This window comes from Thunnus albacares, chromosome 1 (genome assembly GCF_914725855.1).
Source record: "Thunnus albacares chromosome 1, fThuAlb1.1, whole genome shotgun sequence".
NCBI classification, from domain to species: Eukaryota; Metazoa; Chordata; class Actinopteri; order Scombriformes; family Scombridae; genus Thunnus; species Thunnus albacares.
The window spans coordinates 16,811,112-16,828,296 of NC_058106.1; the positions used below are offsets into that span (position 1 = coordinate 16,811,112).

A 17,185-nucleotide genomic window follows, 5' to 3' on the forward strand; every position below is an offset into this window, starting at 1 on the left:
CAATGCATTATGGGTCATGTAGTGTGAATCCGCCAAACGATACAGGCAGGTCTTTACAACTTTTCAGACTTTTAAATTATATAATGAATTAAACATTGTTACATATGGTAGTAAACTATAATGCAGGTTCCACTACTACGGTTAGGCCATACTTATCGGGACCACTTGTTCTTCTACATAAATAGGCATAGTATTAGTGAGAAATTAATAATGTATGGCTGTCGGTACAGGAGATTATATCTGGTAAATTGTAACTTAAACCAGAATCGGGCGAGTCAAGGAATATGACTTTCTGTCCTTATACCAACTTATGACAACGTTAGAGTAAACGAAGTGACTGTGTGACTTCACATGATTTTTTTTAAAGACTAGTTCCTATATCGCCGTCTCCCTTATCTTTCCCCCATCAATTGTTCTCCCTCTCCATCTGCTGAACTTTTATTCCTCCCCGTCTCTCTCCTCCCCTCAGCGGACGGTCAGCCGTTAACAGCAGGCAACCGATCACTCGCAGTCAGCCATGTTGTTGGTGTGACACACTGAGCTGTCAGCAACAGGTTCTCTTGAGTTGTAACTCAACGCTGCTAAACTTGAACATTTCTGGGACAGTTTTCTGCTCACCTCGGATACAAAACTCTTCGGTGTGTCCGGGAAACCGTTCAGAAGTGGTGGATGATAACTGCAGGCCCCTCGAAAGCTCGGAAGTTGGTGTTTTTCTGGTCGTTGGTGGCACGCAAGCGAAACTGCTTATCTAAGCATGAGTGTAAGTTTGATATTGTTATGGTAACGTTTCCCTTGAGTGTTTAAATGTCTCATATAGGTTTTTACACTATATATCGTTTCCTCTGTTAATGTTTGTCTTCACCGATGCCAGAATGTGAAACTAAATCTTAAAAGGGGAATGATGCTGATGTCCTCACAACAACCTAGGATGGGAGTTAGCTAGCTAAGTTATATGATTTCAGAAAATAGGAGCTGGATGTTATTGATACGTAGACGAGGGATATTTATTGCTACTTTAGTAAAGTGAGCCAAGGCGAGCGCATAGGTGGCAAGTTTGTAAAGGCAGATTTGCAGGAAAGTCTCCTAAATTCCTCTCGGTTGAAACTAGTTGAGCAGGTTGCAGCCAGGCTGGTGACAAGTGATCAGGGAATGTTACTCTATCGGTTTATCACAGACAGATAGAGGGAGGTATAAGTTAGTTTTAGACTGTGAATGATGACAATCTGTGGGCCTCAATAGAGTAGGACTACTCAGTAATGTCTTTATTTTGAGATTTTGATATATATAATTGGTCCTTAGTTGGTCTCTTGGTACAGCAATTATCCAAAAAAGACATAATCAGAGCTCCCAGAGAGCAAGCATCACCCCCAACATTACTGAAAGTTACAAGCAACCCAGAGCAGAGTAGAGCTGGTGTCCATATTATTATATTTATCCTATAGTAATTGATAATTTTTATGTAAAAAATGGATTTTGCTTAGTACTGTAATTGTAAATGTGATGCTCAGTGCAAATACTGACATCCAAAAATGCAGTTTTAATAGTGCCCGATTTTATTGTGTCTTCATTTATTGGAGGAGATCAGATGAATTAATTTCAAATGAAAAGTGACAAAGTTCAATGTCTAATTGCCTAAAAATCTTCCCTGTTAAGTGCAGCAGTATGAAATTAATGCATCATTGTCAGATGTAATGTCCATGTCCATTCCCATTCAGATTTCATGGTTAAGCAGTCTTACACTGTTAAGCTGTCTGAAATGGTGAAGCTCAGAGTCTTAGTCTTAGTCAGAGTCTCTTTTTCAATATTCTTGTTTTCATGGAAAGATAATATTATGGTATTAATATGAGTATTGACTTGGAGAAGAAATAAGGGTGAGAGAGTGAATTTCTCAGTGCAGTGTACAGCATAATAATTCAGTATGAAAGGCCTCCTGATGCGAGACACATGATGAAGAGCCTACAGAGGATGGGGAGTATCCACTGTTCTGTCAGAAAAGGGAGATTCCACATGTAGTCAAGCCAGCAAATATTGCCCTGGTCTCAATAGCGTGCATGCATATGCAGCTGTTAAAGTTGTGTGCTTGTGCGTCTTTGCTCTGACACACAATGACACATTCACAGTCATGCACATACAGTAGCTTAGTAGGCTGAAGGCTTGGCGAATAGCAATTTTTGCAGCGTCTCTGTCGCTGCCAGTAATGTAACAGACTCGCCGGTTTCGCCTGCAACAGCTTCCTTTATGGCCTCACAACTAGCTGTCTGTGTTTTTCATAGTGAACATACGCCCAGACTTCATTTTCTTCTACCACTATTATGTGATTATTGGCCAGCATAGCAGTATCATAAAAAAGGGATAGTTCCCCTCAACTGATCAGCCTGGTTTTAACCCACATATTTGTAAATGTCCACTAGTCTGAAGCATCGTCAAGGCAAGACACTCAATGCCTGCCAGCCGCAGCTGACCTCTGACCTGAGATGATGATGATGATGATGATGATGATGATGATAATGATGAAACACATGTACATATATACACAGCACAGCATGAATGAGCCAGTTTTAAGTCTTGTTCATATTACAGAGTTTATCAGAGAACTTTCTTAAGTCCTGTCATATCCTGATATACAATATGGACAAACCAGGGCGGGGCAAATCGGACTGTAGGACGGAGAAGCATGCCTTGCCTCTTAATAAAACAGAACTACGGCAAAACAAACAGCATTAATCAAACCCAATCTGAAACACTTGGAGAAGGCCCTTGCAACACTTTCTCAGTGTGTGTGGGTGATGTAACAAGGCCAGCTCAAGAGACTATTAGAGCTTTGTCACAATAGACAACTTTAACATGTCATAACAGGAAAAGCGCAGGTGTAATTAATAACATTAATCACGGTTGTGTTCAGTTTACATGTGCAGATTTCAGGGCACTCATATTGTGCACGCTGGCTCACTGGCTTTGCTTTGCTGGCACACCGAAATGGACCAGAGTCATCATTAATGCTATTAGTAAGACCTGTCCCACTATGACAAGTCAAAATGTCTGCTGTGTAAAAGGTCTGTACTGTAGTGGGAAGGAACAGGGAAGATCCACAGTCATAAAAAAGAGAGAGGAATGAGGAGACAGATAGTGAACCAGAGGATCATGGGTGATTTTACTGTATGTAGAGATAACAGACACAAAGAGGGAAAGAGAGAGTCGCAGGGCAGCGAGAACATTGTGGATGGAGTTGATGTCATTGGTGTGAGGTCAGCGAGCGAGGCGGCTGAAAATCAATCATTTCTTATAACAACACGAGCCGGCCGGGCGGTGCTGGTTTCTGAACAGAGTAGGAATGAGGACAGGCCAGGGTCACACGACTGGTAGAGTGTAGATTTAGGGGCAAAGAGGCAGACATTAATATACAACGACACATGGAGAGACAGTGACAGGAAAAAACAGACTTTTTTAAAGAATTAATTAGTAGTGTGATTCGGTTTCATCCATCTCTCTCTGGCTCTTCATTATGTTCTGTTCTTTATTTTCAATATACGTTCATGTGTCATCAAGGTGCATTATTAAGATTTACCGAAACAAATGAGGTGAGTGACAGCCGGACTATTTATCCAACAGTTTTGCAGTGTTGTGTGTGTGTGTGTGTGTATACTGACTGAGAGACAGAAATGTTTTTTCAAGCTGAAGCAGTTGAAGTCTGATAACCAGGCTACGAATGAAAAGATTGACCACACTGTGAGGAAGTGTGGTGTTTCATTTGAACACCACACTCCACTCAGGCATTCGTATTCAGGATGAAGTGGGTGATGCGGGTTAGTAGTTACTTTTCAGTCCAAAGAAAATGTGCAAGAATTTTTAGCTGCAATTAAGACTTTATATTATTTTCTATTCATATACAGGAGTAACTGTAAACCTGAAACCCTGAAAATTAGTAGACATAGGCAAGAAGTTGTGTAGTTGTGTAACTTTTCCCAGTCTGTGATTCCTCTATGATGACCTCCAATAAATTTACTATAATAGAGATTTGTTTTGATTGTCACTTCAGTCAGTCTAGTCCCAGTCAACAATCACAGTCTGATTGGTGGTTCTGTACCATTGTAGTTGTGATATTGCTTCAGGGCTCAGTGATGGTCTAGTGTGGTGGACATGATTGTTACACTCTGTTTAAATGTTTACCTCTGTTATACTTTAATGCTCCACCACCATATACTGCAGGTTGGGACCCAATAAAGTCATATCTATTTGTGTAGTCTACTACATGACAACAGTACGGGGATGTGTCTGAGTACCAGGATGGGCTTACACATTCTCAGCGTGGGTCCAGGCCTTCCTTGGAAAGCAGGAAAACACAGATCTATTTTAGGCTTGCACTGTCCAAGACTGAGTATATGTGTCTTGTGCATCCCTATAACATAAATTAAATGTATTTTCACACAATGGTCTGAATAGAGCTGGAAGGAAATCAGACTCTTGCTCATGGGCACATCAGCAGGCTGGGTTCTTGCTGTCAGAGGCTTGAACACATTCCAGTTACCAGTCCCAACACGTTACACAGGCCAATTGTCCAGACTTTACAGTCTGTTTTTGAAAGGATTTTCTCTGAGGTTATGAAAATTGCCCCACCCATTTGCAGATCATTCAAACCTTTTATATTAAAAAAATGAAACCTTTGTGCCATGTGTAAGTGTATTACTTATACCTCCCTGTCTTTAGGGGTTGAGCAGATTAAATCAGAGATTTCCTGCATCTATGAACACACTATCACATATAGGGTGATGCTGCTAATGCTATGCTCACAGCCCCTTTCATGTAGACTACTCTGTGTACGGTCCTACATCACTGCTGAAGTACAAAATTATTTTCTGAGTGGGTGGGTCTCTGTGAGCTGACCCTAACCCGGACTCCACCTCAGCGAGTTTATCACTATGCATATACTGAGCCTGCTGTATTCATTTAGCAGCTCAAGGCTTCTACTGAGACAGAGACCACTTGTGTGTGTTTCTGTGTGCAAGTGTATATAGAGTGATGTTTCGGAGAGGATTTGCATGAGGTTCGCAATGCTTGATGGAGTCTAGTCTACCACTGAAGTCAGTTCCGCCACAGCCAAGTCAGTTGTTCAGTCACTTTGTCAGGCAGCCGTCCAGTCAGTCAGGAATAGTCAGACTCTTCTCACCCTGGAAACAGTAAACCGTAAAGCCGACAGTATATCAAGTCTACTGCTATCTCTCATTTATTCATTATAATTCCATTACCAGAGGTTACATGTCATGACTAGAGCCTGACCAAAGTTGGATGACTGATACTGATGTTTTGACATATATGTATGTCAGAATGGATCTAAAGTATGTATTTTAAAAAGAGTTTGAAACTGTATTAACGCTACATAGTTTGTCCAGCAAACTTTGCAACACCTGAGTGGTCACAATTCATATGCACACACTGCAGTAGTTAATGAAGTCAATGTACGAAGATAAAGAAGAGCAGAATGAAAGAGTATATGAGGGGAAGGATGAGAGGAAGACTTGACCTGGGAGGAGAGAGGGAGAGCGACAGATGGCAGGCAGTAGATGAGTCGTCCCTTGTTGTTTCTCTGCCCTTGCGGGAGCATCGATCAGACCGCATCCACAGTAACCTCACACGTTCATTTCTCATTCACTTTTTTTCCTCTGTCATCCTTTATTTCTTTCTCATTCATCTTCTCCTACATAAAACTCTCCTCAGCGAGTCATCAGTTATTATGCTTCTTCAAAAAAAATCACTCGTCAGTCTGTAATTCTCCTCTCCTCTGATGCCATGTCATATTTTCTGGAACATCAAAGGCTGAAACCAAACGTCCTCCCTCCAGACCTGTGGCTTGAACCCTCGTGGACTTCATTCGTACGTAAAGTGACGTATTCACTGTCATCACGTCATGTCTGTGAGGGTGCTGCGCCGCAAGGGGATAAAAAGCACTCTGAGATGGGACTTAAGACCTCAAGTGCTTCCATGGAGATATATTGAAATTCCTGAACCTGTAACTCATTTCAAAGTGTTTTTCTGAGCGGTTCTTAATGGTTCTGATATGTGCAGGTCTGCAACTTTACTCTCAACAACTCTGGTCAAAATGCTCAGTGAGATTTTTCCTTTACATGAACTGCTAAACAATGAAATCCTCAACTGATGACCTTTACATTGTAAACGGACAAAAAACAACCTTTGCCTACTTCTTCTACTGTCTACTTTAGCAGATTGTAATAAACAAATCCACGTTATTAAGCCTATAGGCCCATCAATACATCACAACAAAAGTGAAAAAGTCATCAAAAGTAAATATTTCACACAGCCTATTGTTATTATTATGATAATTATTGTTTTTTGATATTGATAATAATAATTAGTAGCATTCTTTTCTTTTATATCATCACTTTATAGCCTATTGCTGCAGGATAATGAATAAGCAAAGTCTGGTGAAGTCTGCACCACTCTGACAGAGAGTCCTCTTGAGGCCCCTTGTGGACTGGATGAATTGTGGGTTTGGACAGCCCTCTGCACTCGCAGACGTCCAAGGAACGCACCCACAAAGTCCGAGTCTTCAAGTGCGGTGAAGTCCAGACGTTTGGTTTCAGCCAAAGCTGTCATTCCGCCAAAATCCACGATCACTTCCTGTCACCTGACCTAACCTTGGATGAGGAAATGCTTGTGTCCGTTGGTTACCGGTCAGGAAGTGTTGAGTAGAAACTTTGGAATTTCTCTCCTCCTTTTCCTCCGCCGACTTCATCATGTGAGTCTTGCTGGCTGATGAGAGAGAGATAAACACGGAGGAAGCAGGTGTCGAGCAATGCCAGTAATGAAGTGAATGTGAACACTACAGAAACAACATGACAGTCTATTTCAGAGTTCCCTGTGTCTGTACTTGTTCCCAAAAATACAACAGATTTGCCTGCAAGAAAATTAAAGATAAACCTGGTATTATATTTAATGTTGCGTTGCATTTATTCACATAGTTTTTTTTAAATTAAGTACGTAAAATGTAGTCCTTCTAGCACGTGGCCCTCTGTTATCTCTCACGTACAGTACTGTGACCACCTGAAGTTCACACTATTCATCCCACAGTGATAAACTGTTTTAAATCCAAACAAGTCTTGTTTTGTGGTGGCTGTATTTTGACAGGCGGTACAGTGCCGCAGTCACAGACGAGACCTATAAATATGCTGGTTAACCTGGCGTGATACAAGTTTCTGGCCTTTTTGTCAACAAAGAGCTCTAATAAGGTACATTTAATCTGTGGACATGCGGTCTAGTGCACGTACCCTGTTGCAACTCACCACAAACATGATCCCAACCTCTATGAGCAATATTATTTAAAAAAAACAAAACACACACACACAAAGTTACAGAAAATGTGGCGTAATTGTTGACAGGAAGTACAGTAAATATACATGGCTCTGTCATCTGAACACATTGATCCATACCTCTTTTCCTTAGTGCAGTAAACTGATCAAATGTATCTGAAAATGGAGAAAACTGGTAACACAGACACTTCCCACCCTTGCACCTAAAACCTATAAACATGACTTTGCAGAACAGGTGGGCCGACAGGTTTATGCCACAATAACTCCATTTCCACATTTGCTTTGTACGTGCATGACTCAACAAGTATGGGTTCAAAGCATGATGTAACAGACTTTGAAAAGGGCATGATCATAGGTGACAGGACTGTTTTTATATTTGAGGCAACCCATAGTAGATAAATATTTGGGATGTGTGAAGGGTGGTGCCATAACAAATCATCACCTCTAGACAGTGTGATATTTAATATCATGACTATTAAACTGCCAGTTTCTCAACACACGACCAGAATAGTACTGAACAAGGGTTTATATATGTATCTGGACAGTGAGTGTAAATGTCTTCTTAAAGAGTGTTAATGGGTCTGGCTTGTATAGTTTATATTGCAGTGGTCTCTACAGAGTCAGATTGGATAGTATTGGAACAGTCCCAGTGTGTTTCAAAGGTTTGGGACGTGGCCAGGGTGCTCCTGACTGAAGAGAACAGGAGAAGCCCTGTTAGACTCTGCTGACTGACCAAAATCTCTCTCTCTCTCTCTCTCTCTCTCTCTCTGTGTCTGTTTCTCTCTCTCTCTCTCTCTCTCTCTCTCTCTCTCTCTCTCTCTCTTCTCTCCCTCTGCTCAGTGACAGCGCTGTCCAGTCTTAGCTGCAGTATTGACTGATGACTGGCCTGTGTCTGTGTGTTTTGCAGATGGCTGCGAGCAGTAGCTGAGGACGCCACCGGGAGTTCCCCTTCTCTTTTTCTGCCACCTGCAAATATGAATGGTAAGACCACCGCAGTTTCTGTGTGAAGGAGGGGTTGAGAACCAGAAGTGGGCATGAGTGTGTGTGAGAGTGAGAGTGCTGTGTGTTTTTTGGCTCTGCAGAACTGCTGAGACCAATACAGTGCTAGTTCTAGTAATAATTCCCAGTCTGAGTGTTTGTGTGTTTGTGTGTTTGTGTGTGTGTGTGTGTGTGTGTGTGTGTGTGTGTGTGTGTGTGTGTGTGTGTGTGTGTGTGTGTGTGTGTGTGTGGCTGCACGTGCATCTGTGTCTGTCTTATTTAACACTCCTCTTTACTCTGTCACAGTCTACAGTAAGTTATCTTTTTGTTTGCACACAAGATTTCTCACTCTAGTTAATTCTCTGTGCAACTTACTTTTTTTTTTAGCATGTTTATTGTTAGCATAAAAAAGGTTTGTGGTCAAAACTTTGTCGTGTCCATGTAGAAAGAAGGAATTGAGAGTGAGATGGAAGCATGTGTGTGTATTTTTTCATCTTTTTAGCAAGTCATTAAGCCCACAAAGCCCAAAGATCCACAAACAAAGACCTCCACAGCTGTCCAGTACAGATGTTGTGCTCTGTGGTCATTTTGATGTTGGTTCCGTATCTTTTGACAGCTTTGTTTGAAGTACCAGCTACTAGACTACAGCTACAGAAGCTGTATGCATTTTGTTACAATGAAGCAAACTGTCCATTCCCTGTGTCTGCTGATGGAGTGTGGTGTAAACACTGTAGTCGGCCTTGATTGGGTAAATTTTGATGAAAGGGTGAGCTCGTTTTGCCTTCCTGTTTGAATAAAGTGATAGCATCACTGGCAACTCTGAGTTTCATTATTACTTTGTCAATATCAGTGCATTCTCAACATCTCACCAACACTGAGCCCAGCTCCGGGATGCTCTCTCTCGTGTGTGTGTGTGTGTGTGTGTGTGTGTGTGTGTGTTTGTCCGGTCGTCCTGCCTGTTTATTTGTCTTAAAATGCTGCCTGACTCTTCTGTAATCATGCAAATTGTATGTTTGTTTGCTTTGCTCAGATTCTGTCTGTGTGTTATTTAAACAGTGAGAAGGTAAACGGACTGAGGCCTGTTCAAGAAGCGGGTTTGCTGAATATAACCCAGATTTCCCTCATACATTAACTGATTTAAAAATACCTCTTTCTTATTCAGCAACATGAGATAACTCTGCTTCTTAGAACAGACTGCTGCTGATTCGACTGGTATTCATTTAATTATAATATATCTGTCCAATGCTCCACATCATCTTTCAAATGTATCTGTCCCATGACGTCTTTTTTTCCCCCACCCTCTTCCATTTTCTCTTTAGGTGGTGCAAATATATGGGCGATCACTCCAGAGGAGAGGGACAAGCATGATCAGAAGTTTGACACCCTCTCCCCATCAATGGGCTATGTCTCAGGTATGCACACAAACACACACTGCCCATTTTACCACAGACGTCAACTGGATAAACCACAGTAATTCCCCAATACCATATTCATACACAGGCACAAATACACACACACACACCTAAACACACAAACATCCCTCTGAATATCCATCTGTTTTTCTCTCTCTACCCTTTCTATCTCTTTCTGTAGGGGAGCAGGCAAGGAAGTTTTTCCTCCAATCGGGGCTGCCTGCTTCAGTTTTGGCTGAGATATGGTGAGAAACACACATTCACTTTCACACATACTCAGATTTTGTTGCAATGGCTTCTCTGGAAAAGTTTCTTTTTCTTTTTTTCATTCTTTTGTTTTCTTCTTGCTTTCAGGGCTTTGGCTGATATGAACAAAGATGGGAAGATGGACAGGTTGGAGTTTTCCATCGCTATGAAGCTCATAAAGCTAAAACTCCAGGGTACATCGCTCCCAGTGTTATTGCCGGTCATCATGAAGCAGCCGCCAGTGCCTGTTCCCAGCCTCAATAACCCCAACCCACCCTATGGTACACTAAAGAAAGATGTCAACATACAGCATGAGATTGAAAGATGTAATAGAATAATTCACGTTACTCTGTCTGTGTGTGTGTGTGTGTGTGTGTGTGTGTCCTAGGTACCATATCTGTGCCTAACATGTCCATGATGGGCGGGACGAACCTTCCCATGATGACTCCTATCGCCATAGCAACCTCTGGACTCTCACCTTTGACACCAATGACAGGCCTCACCTCTTTGGTTCCTACAGCAACAGGCCTCAGTCCTCTAATAGCCTCCAACCCCACCAGGCCCCTAATGCCCACCGTGGGAAATACCACCCTGCCAAACGGCACCATGGGACTCCTCCAGCCACTTCCAGCCGGAGCTTTGGCCACTGGTACAGACGGTTCTCATTTCTAACTTTTTATTTACCCGTTCCCTCTGCTGTACTGCTGTGTTATCCGTCACTGCTTTGAAAAAAGTAAATAAATGTTTGCAGCAGAGTGCAGATGATGGCATTTTTAGTTTTGAGGGGAAATGAGGAAAAAGGAAACACACACACACACAGCGACCAATGAATTATGGTCCGGTCTTGCAGAGTCAGGTCTCTCTGTCTCATTTACATACAAATAGCTTTGCTGTCCTTGACAAGGTGACAGCAGTGACTGGATCACAGTATATTACAGAGCCACTATAAGGCTCCCCTCCCCTTCCTAAAAACTATCTTGGTATTCCCCAATAGCTTTACAATTTTACAGTTGTGGTTGGTTAGTAATAATTATAGAAATATATGTAATTATATGCGTGTGCGCTTATGTGTTTTCAGGCCTACCTCTATCTGCATCCCCCTACTCCTCTCCATTAGGACTTTCTTCTTCTTCTGCTGGTATAAACAAGGCCTCATCACTGCTGGACCTGGGATCTAGCAGGTAACACGCACACATAAACAGAAATGCTGAAGTCTTAAGCAATTTCCCCTTTTGCACAATCAATGTCTCATTTATCTCGTCTCTTGTCTTACTGAAGTTTGGTGCATTCAGCTGGTATTTTTTTTGTGTTGTCACTGTTTGTCTTCTAGCTCCACTTCCTCGTCCCCCTCTGTGATGTCCCCGATGGTCGCAGGTCCCAGTGACTGGGCCGTGCCACATGCATCCAGACTCAAATACAGGCAGCAGTTCAACAGCTTGGATAAAGGGATGACTGGATACCTCACTGGTACGATGTGTGTGTTTGTGTGCATGTATATGTATATGTACAGTGTGTAGGTCATACAAAACCAAACTATGCCTGCTATGCAGGCGTGGATGATCGTGAACAACAGTCACTGATGATTTCATAACTACCCTCCCTCTTTTTTTTTTCGATGTGTGTTAAACCTCAGCTAAGGAAGTGGAGGCTGTGTCTTGAGCAGCTATGGGTGTGTTCAGACAGTTTCTCAACACACACACACACACACACACACACACGCACACATATCAGATCATGGTCACTTTTTGGGACATTACATAGACTTACATTAATTTCCTGGAGACTTACCCTAACCCGAACCATAACCACTACTTGCCTAACCTTAACCTTAACCACTGACCCAAAAATCAGCTTTTTCCCAATTGGTCAAGCTGTCCCCAATTAACTGAAATTTGTCCCCAAAAGTAACCTATAACGGACCACACACACACACACACACACACACACACACACACATACACACACATACATACACACACTCAGCCAAGTAGGCATTTGCCTTTTTCGATCTGTTACTGCAAGCCTTGCTGGACCTGTTCTCTTGAATTAGCCATGCAATCAAACAACAACTGTGCACACTTACACACACACACACACACGCATACACACACACACACACATTCTCACTCACTTCAACACACTTAGAGTTGATTTCCTCACTAGTGTGACTACACATTATGTGCAGTCCAGCACATTAAATAAATTACATGAATGCCTTATTTTTCATTTTTATTTATATTTTTTTAGCCCAATCTCTGTGTAGATAATGGCTTACAGATCCATATTTCTTACACAAGGTGGACAACAGCTGTCTGTTAAATAAACCTTAGACTGACCATTGTTTATGCTATCACAATCCTTTGATCACCATCTTCTCCCAAAGATAAATGAGGGTTAAAAAGTTTCCAGCTTTCCCCTTCAACCGTAAGCACTGACCCAAAAATCAGCTTTTTCCAATTTTGGGATACAGCTTTTGTTCCCAATTGGACAAGCCGTCCCCAGTTGAACTGGTCCTTAGTCTGACATTTGTCCTCCAAAGTAACCTATGACGGACCACCCTTCACCTCTTCCTTCCTACCACCTCCACACCCACACATCTGTGCCATACAGTTGCTCTCACATCTATGACATGCTGTCAATCTTGTTGCCAGGTCTGCAGGTGAGAGGTGCCATGACGACCACGATGCTGACTCAGACACAACTGGCCTCCATCTGGTGAGAATATCTGCATGATTGATCCGTGTGTATGTCTGTACATGTCTTATGATTGTCGAACAGTGTTGTGCTCAAGAGCCAAAGTCAGTTTTGGCAGCCAGAATCAAGAAACTTCCATTCCACTCTACCTTGTATGACAATAGGCTATTGTTTGTTAGGGAAATATTTGTTTACAGGTCAAGGCTGTTCTTTACTGAATAGTATCTAATACAGTGAACACAAGGAAATACAGTTTATTATTATAAATTTGTTAAAGTAATCTTTTTTTTAACTCCTGAAATCCTTTCTGAAAGCATTTCAAGTATTTCAGTGATATCACACAGAAGTTCTCTTAAAGGTCCAAAATATTTCCTAGTACTTTTCTCTCCTGTATGTAATCGTCTTCAAAGTTGATCAGTAAATATTCCAGTGTACAATCATGTAAAAACCTCTCATCTCCAATGTGTAACTCTCCTGCAGGACTTTGGCCGACGTGGATAAGGACGGCAAGCTAAAAGCTGAGGAGTTTACTCTGGCAATGCATCTCGTGGACATGGCGAAAAACGGACAACCACTGCCGCTTACACTGCCAACTGAGCTGGTACCACCCTCACAAAGGTACATGCACTCAAATGACTCACTGGCTGCTAGATTCATGCAACAATATGCTGCCACTCTGGACACTGTAGCTCCTTTTAAAATGTCTAAAGCCTGTCCTGCCTTAACAAAACCACCGCCGTGGGTGAATGACCTTGTTCGGTGCATTAGAAGGGCGTTTTAGACGTGCTGAATGGAAATGGAAAGCTTCCAAATTAAGGTGCTTTTTTTTTTAAAAGAACTTTGAAAGGAGTACAGCACTGTAAAAGAAGAAAGATCAAATTAGTTCTCACATCTTACTGCTGCAAATCCTCACAACCCCAAGTTGCTATCATTAACTCTCTTATCCAACGCCCTCCTGATTCCAGTGAAGTATCTACTATTGAGAGAAATTAGACATTTTGGTCCTTTTTTTTTTTCTCGATAAAGTTTCCAGCATTAGAGCCCAAATCATGCCATCTCTGTTGATTCTACCACACAGTGAGGTGTGTTAGACTTTTAATTCATTTTATCTGGTATCCCAGTCAGATGTACTGAGAATGATTAATGGCATGAAATCTTCCTCCTCTCCCTCAGATGTTTTACCCACAAGATTTTTAAAAGAAGTTTCTGCCTTTTTATTTTCAGATATTTTAGCAATATTTAACAAGTCTTTATCTTCAGGGGTTACTGAAAAAATACAACCTTGACACCAACATCTTAATAATTTTAGACCCATATGCTAAATTACCTTTTCTTGCCAAAGTACTGGAGAAGGTGGTATATTGTGTTGTACTATATAAATAAAGTTTGTTGTTATTATCATTATTATTATTATTAATGTTATTATTATTTTTTAAAAATATCCTCAAGATAATTGTTGTTTTTTGCTTTTTTTAACATTTAAGTACATTAAACATAGACTATATCAAAGCATATAGTTATTTAGTATTTGAATAATGTGAATAAATAAAATAAGTTATTTGAAATCTGTATTCCAGGGTTGCAGTGAATGGATCCAGCTCTTCTCTCTACGCAGCTCTAACCGATGACTTGGACATAGAACCTCCACAGAAACCCAAGACCAACCGTTAGTACTCACACTACCAACACTATGAATGTTTCATGTAAATATGCAGCACTGCTGTCCAAAACAATGCTTAGAAAATCAAAGATCACTTGATATAAGCAAAGGCTATGAATCACAATTGTGTAGCTGACTTGGTTGCTAAAGGCCAAACTTTCACTATATTTTCTGTTTACAACTAATAAAATAAGAGCGTAAACATGTTGTGGAGTGACAGTGAATGTAGTGTAGGGCACCACACTTTGATACTGGGTTTGTACACACTCTCATTTTACACACAGTCACAAGACAAATTGTAGCAGCTAGACTTAAAGCTTATATCAAGTGTTTTTCATCATTAGGTTTATAGATCAATACTATTTTTAAATCCTTAAATCTCCTTAACATCTCTTTCAATCTTATGATTTTGCCATCCCTTAATTTTTCATGACAGTTTTACTGGAGCTACAACTTAGTTTTGAATTTATACACATTTCTGTTTTAACCATCCGTGATCGCACTTTTCAAACACACAAGCTCAAATAAGTAATCAGTAATTAATCAAATAGGTCATCAACATTTTTATAATGTTTTCTAAATCAATAAATTTGACCATTGTTTTCTTAAAATGTGATTTAAGTTTATGTACCAATTCCAATGTCCAATGGGTACATCAGGAATTATGAAACAGGAATAAGGGACACATTTACTTCTTAGACCTAATCAAAATTGAAATACATTTTCTTTTCATTTAAACAAAGTAAATATTCACATGATTTGATGGCACACTTCTTACCAACATTTAAAAATACATCCTCACTGATTCCATTTTATCTGTCTACACTCAGTAACATTTGAGGATAAATTCAAAGCCAATCTGGAGCGAGGGAACGCAGAACTGGAGAAAAGACGACAGGTGCTGCTGGAGGCGGAGCGGAGGGAGCAGGAAAGGCGCGCTCAGAAGGTGAGAGAAGAGCAAGAGAAGAGGGAGAGGGAGGCTCGGGAGGCAGAGGAGAGGAGGAGGAAAGAGGAGGAGAGGAGGCTGGAGCGACAGAGGGAGCTGGAGAGGCAGAAAGAAGAGGAGCGACAGCGAGAAATCGAGAGAAAAGAGGTGAGGGAGCACGTTACAGCTCTCTGAATGAGTTGTATGTATGAATTCTTACATGAGTGTGTTCCTTTTATAGTTACTGCAGAGAGATGTTCGTTCACACTTTTGCATGTGTATATTTACTTCAGTCTCCTATGTGGGTTCATTCCAGGCTGCACAGCGGGAGCTGGAGCGCCAGAGGAAGGAAGAGTGGGAGAGGAGGCGGCGAGGAGAGCTCCAGATAAAAAGGGAGCAGGAGCAGGATGATATTATTAAACTGAAAGCTAAGAAGAGGAGTCTGGAGATGGAGTTGGAGGCTGTGGTGAGTGGTGAAGAGACACTATAAAGGGTTTATTTCAGTGCAACACATCACATACTGTAGTCATATTTGCGCTTCAGCTGTCTCTGACCCATCATGTACACATTGAGGAAAGTTTGTAGTTTTTCTCACCTTCTCTCTGCCTCCCGGTCTCTCACTACCTCAGGGTAACAAGCATCGTCAGATCTCAGACCGACTGCGTGACTTTCAGAACAAGAAGAAGCTTCAGAGGACCGAGCTGGATCTGATCAGTCAAAGGAAAGACACACGCCAGCAGGACATTAATAACCTGCAGAAACAGTTAGAGGTGAGTATGAGTGTGTGTGTGTGAAGAGTTATTTGTGTTTCTGAGTTTCATTCAGTTCTTCATGTGTTTTCGTTGTATTTATTGTGGCGAAGTAGCTACGACAGTAATCAGTGATTATAACAGTTATGTGTTTTTGTGATTTGTTTGTTTGATTATTGCTTTCTTGAGAGAATGCATATGAATGTTTCCCCAAATATTTTCCTCTAATGACGCATTTCTTGTTGCTATTGATGCATTTCCTCTTGGTCAGGAGTTCCAGAGGAAGTTGTCCCAGTTGACTCCAGAACAGAGGAGACTAACTGAGAAACTCAAAAACATGGCGCTGAATAACCTGCCTGGTTAGTATTGATGGTTGAATTGACAGTGCCAGGAAAAATAAAATATTACAGCAGCACAGATGGATGGTTAGAGAAATAAATAAAAGAATGCAGCACATTAATAGGCACATTAATTAAGTAAAAAGCATGAAAATATCTAAATTATAAATGTATGCAGAGTGGGATTTTTTTTTTTTTTTTTAATGTATGAATGAGAATGTATTTTTTAGGACTTTTGCTTGGTAAACCTACCTCCGGGTGTCATAGTGCTCCCAAAGGACACATCTCTTCACTGAGAAAATTGTAGCCTATTAAACTGTTTCTTCTGTTTGCAGGGTCGACCATGACCACCCTGAAGCTGGGTGTTACAGAGAAAAAAGGGACATGTATGAAACTGCAAGAGCAGCTGGAAACTTTGGAGAAAGAGACTGCTGCCAAACTGGCTGAGATGGACCAGTATAACAAAGATATGCAGGTAGGAATTGAAAACCAGCATAACATTATTAGAACAGCTGAACATGGCATCAGTCAAAACATTTCACATAGAATATTCACATTGAGCCTGATTTCATGCAGGAATATACAGAGCTGCTGTTCCTTTTAAAAGATCAACATCATATAATCTAAACTCATGACAGAACTTGTCTTCATTTCTGTTTTAGAGGTCTAAAAAATGTTGTGTTTTTGGTATGCAAAGTACCTAATCAACCACTCATACATACATTCATTCATTCATAAACTCACCATGCCTGGGGCCATTAATAGCCATGGCAGTGTCTATAGACAGATCACAGATCATTTAGTAACTAAATGATCAGTATTCAGTGTTCCATCTAAATTCAAACTAAAACTTAGTTGCTT

The 17,185-nt window shown here is 41.0% G+C and overlaps 1 protein-coding gene across 1 annotated transcript in view; it reads left to right on the forward strand.

Moving 5' to 3' along the window:
* The first annotated feature begins 257 nt into the window (after positions 1 to 257).
* LOC122979154 (intersectin-2-like) overlaps positions 258 to 17,185 on the forward strand; it is a 34,752-nt gene continuing 17,824 nt past the window's right edge. Inside the window, exons 1-16 of the mRNA XM_044346386.1 lie at positions 258 to 760; positions 8,230 to 8,303; positions 9,620 to 9,712; positions 9,894 to 9,957; positions 10,067 to 10,239; positions 10,347 to 10,607; positions 11,037 to 11,139; positions 11,289 to 11,425; positions 12,610 to 12,673; positions 13,133 to 13,270; positions 14,230 to 14,318; positions 15,143 to 15,405; positions 15,554 to 15,703; positions 15,867 to 16,007; positions 16,258 to 16,345; positions 16,660 to 16,799. Of these exons, the coding sequence (XP_044202321.1) occupies positions 8,297 to 8,303; positions 9,620 to 9,712; positions 9,894 to 9,957; positions 10,067 to 10,239; positions 10,347 to 10,607; positions 11,037 to 11,139; positions 11,289 to 11,425; positions 12,610 to 12,673; positions 13,133 to 13,270; positions 14,230 to 14,318; positions 15,143 to 15,405; positions 15,554 to 15,703; positions 15,867 to 16,007; positions 16,258 to 16,345; positions 16,660 to 16,799 (1,911 nt within the window). The 5' untranslated portion in view covers positions 258 to 760; positions 8,230 to 8,296. The remainder of the gene's footprint in view (positions 761 to 8,229; positions 8,304 to 9,619; positions 9,713 to 9,893; positions 9,958 to 10,066; positions 10,240 to 10,346; positions 10,608 to 11,036; positions 11,140 to 11,288; positions 11,426 to 12,609; positions 12,674 to 13,132; positions 13,271 to 14,229; positions 14,319 to 15,142; positions 15,406 to 15,553; positions 15,704 to 15,866; positions 16,008 to 16,257; positions 16,346 to 16,659; positions 16,800 to 17,185) is intronic.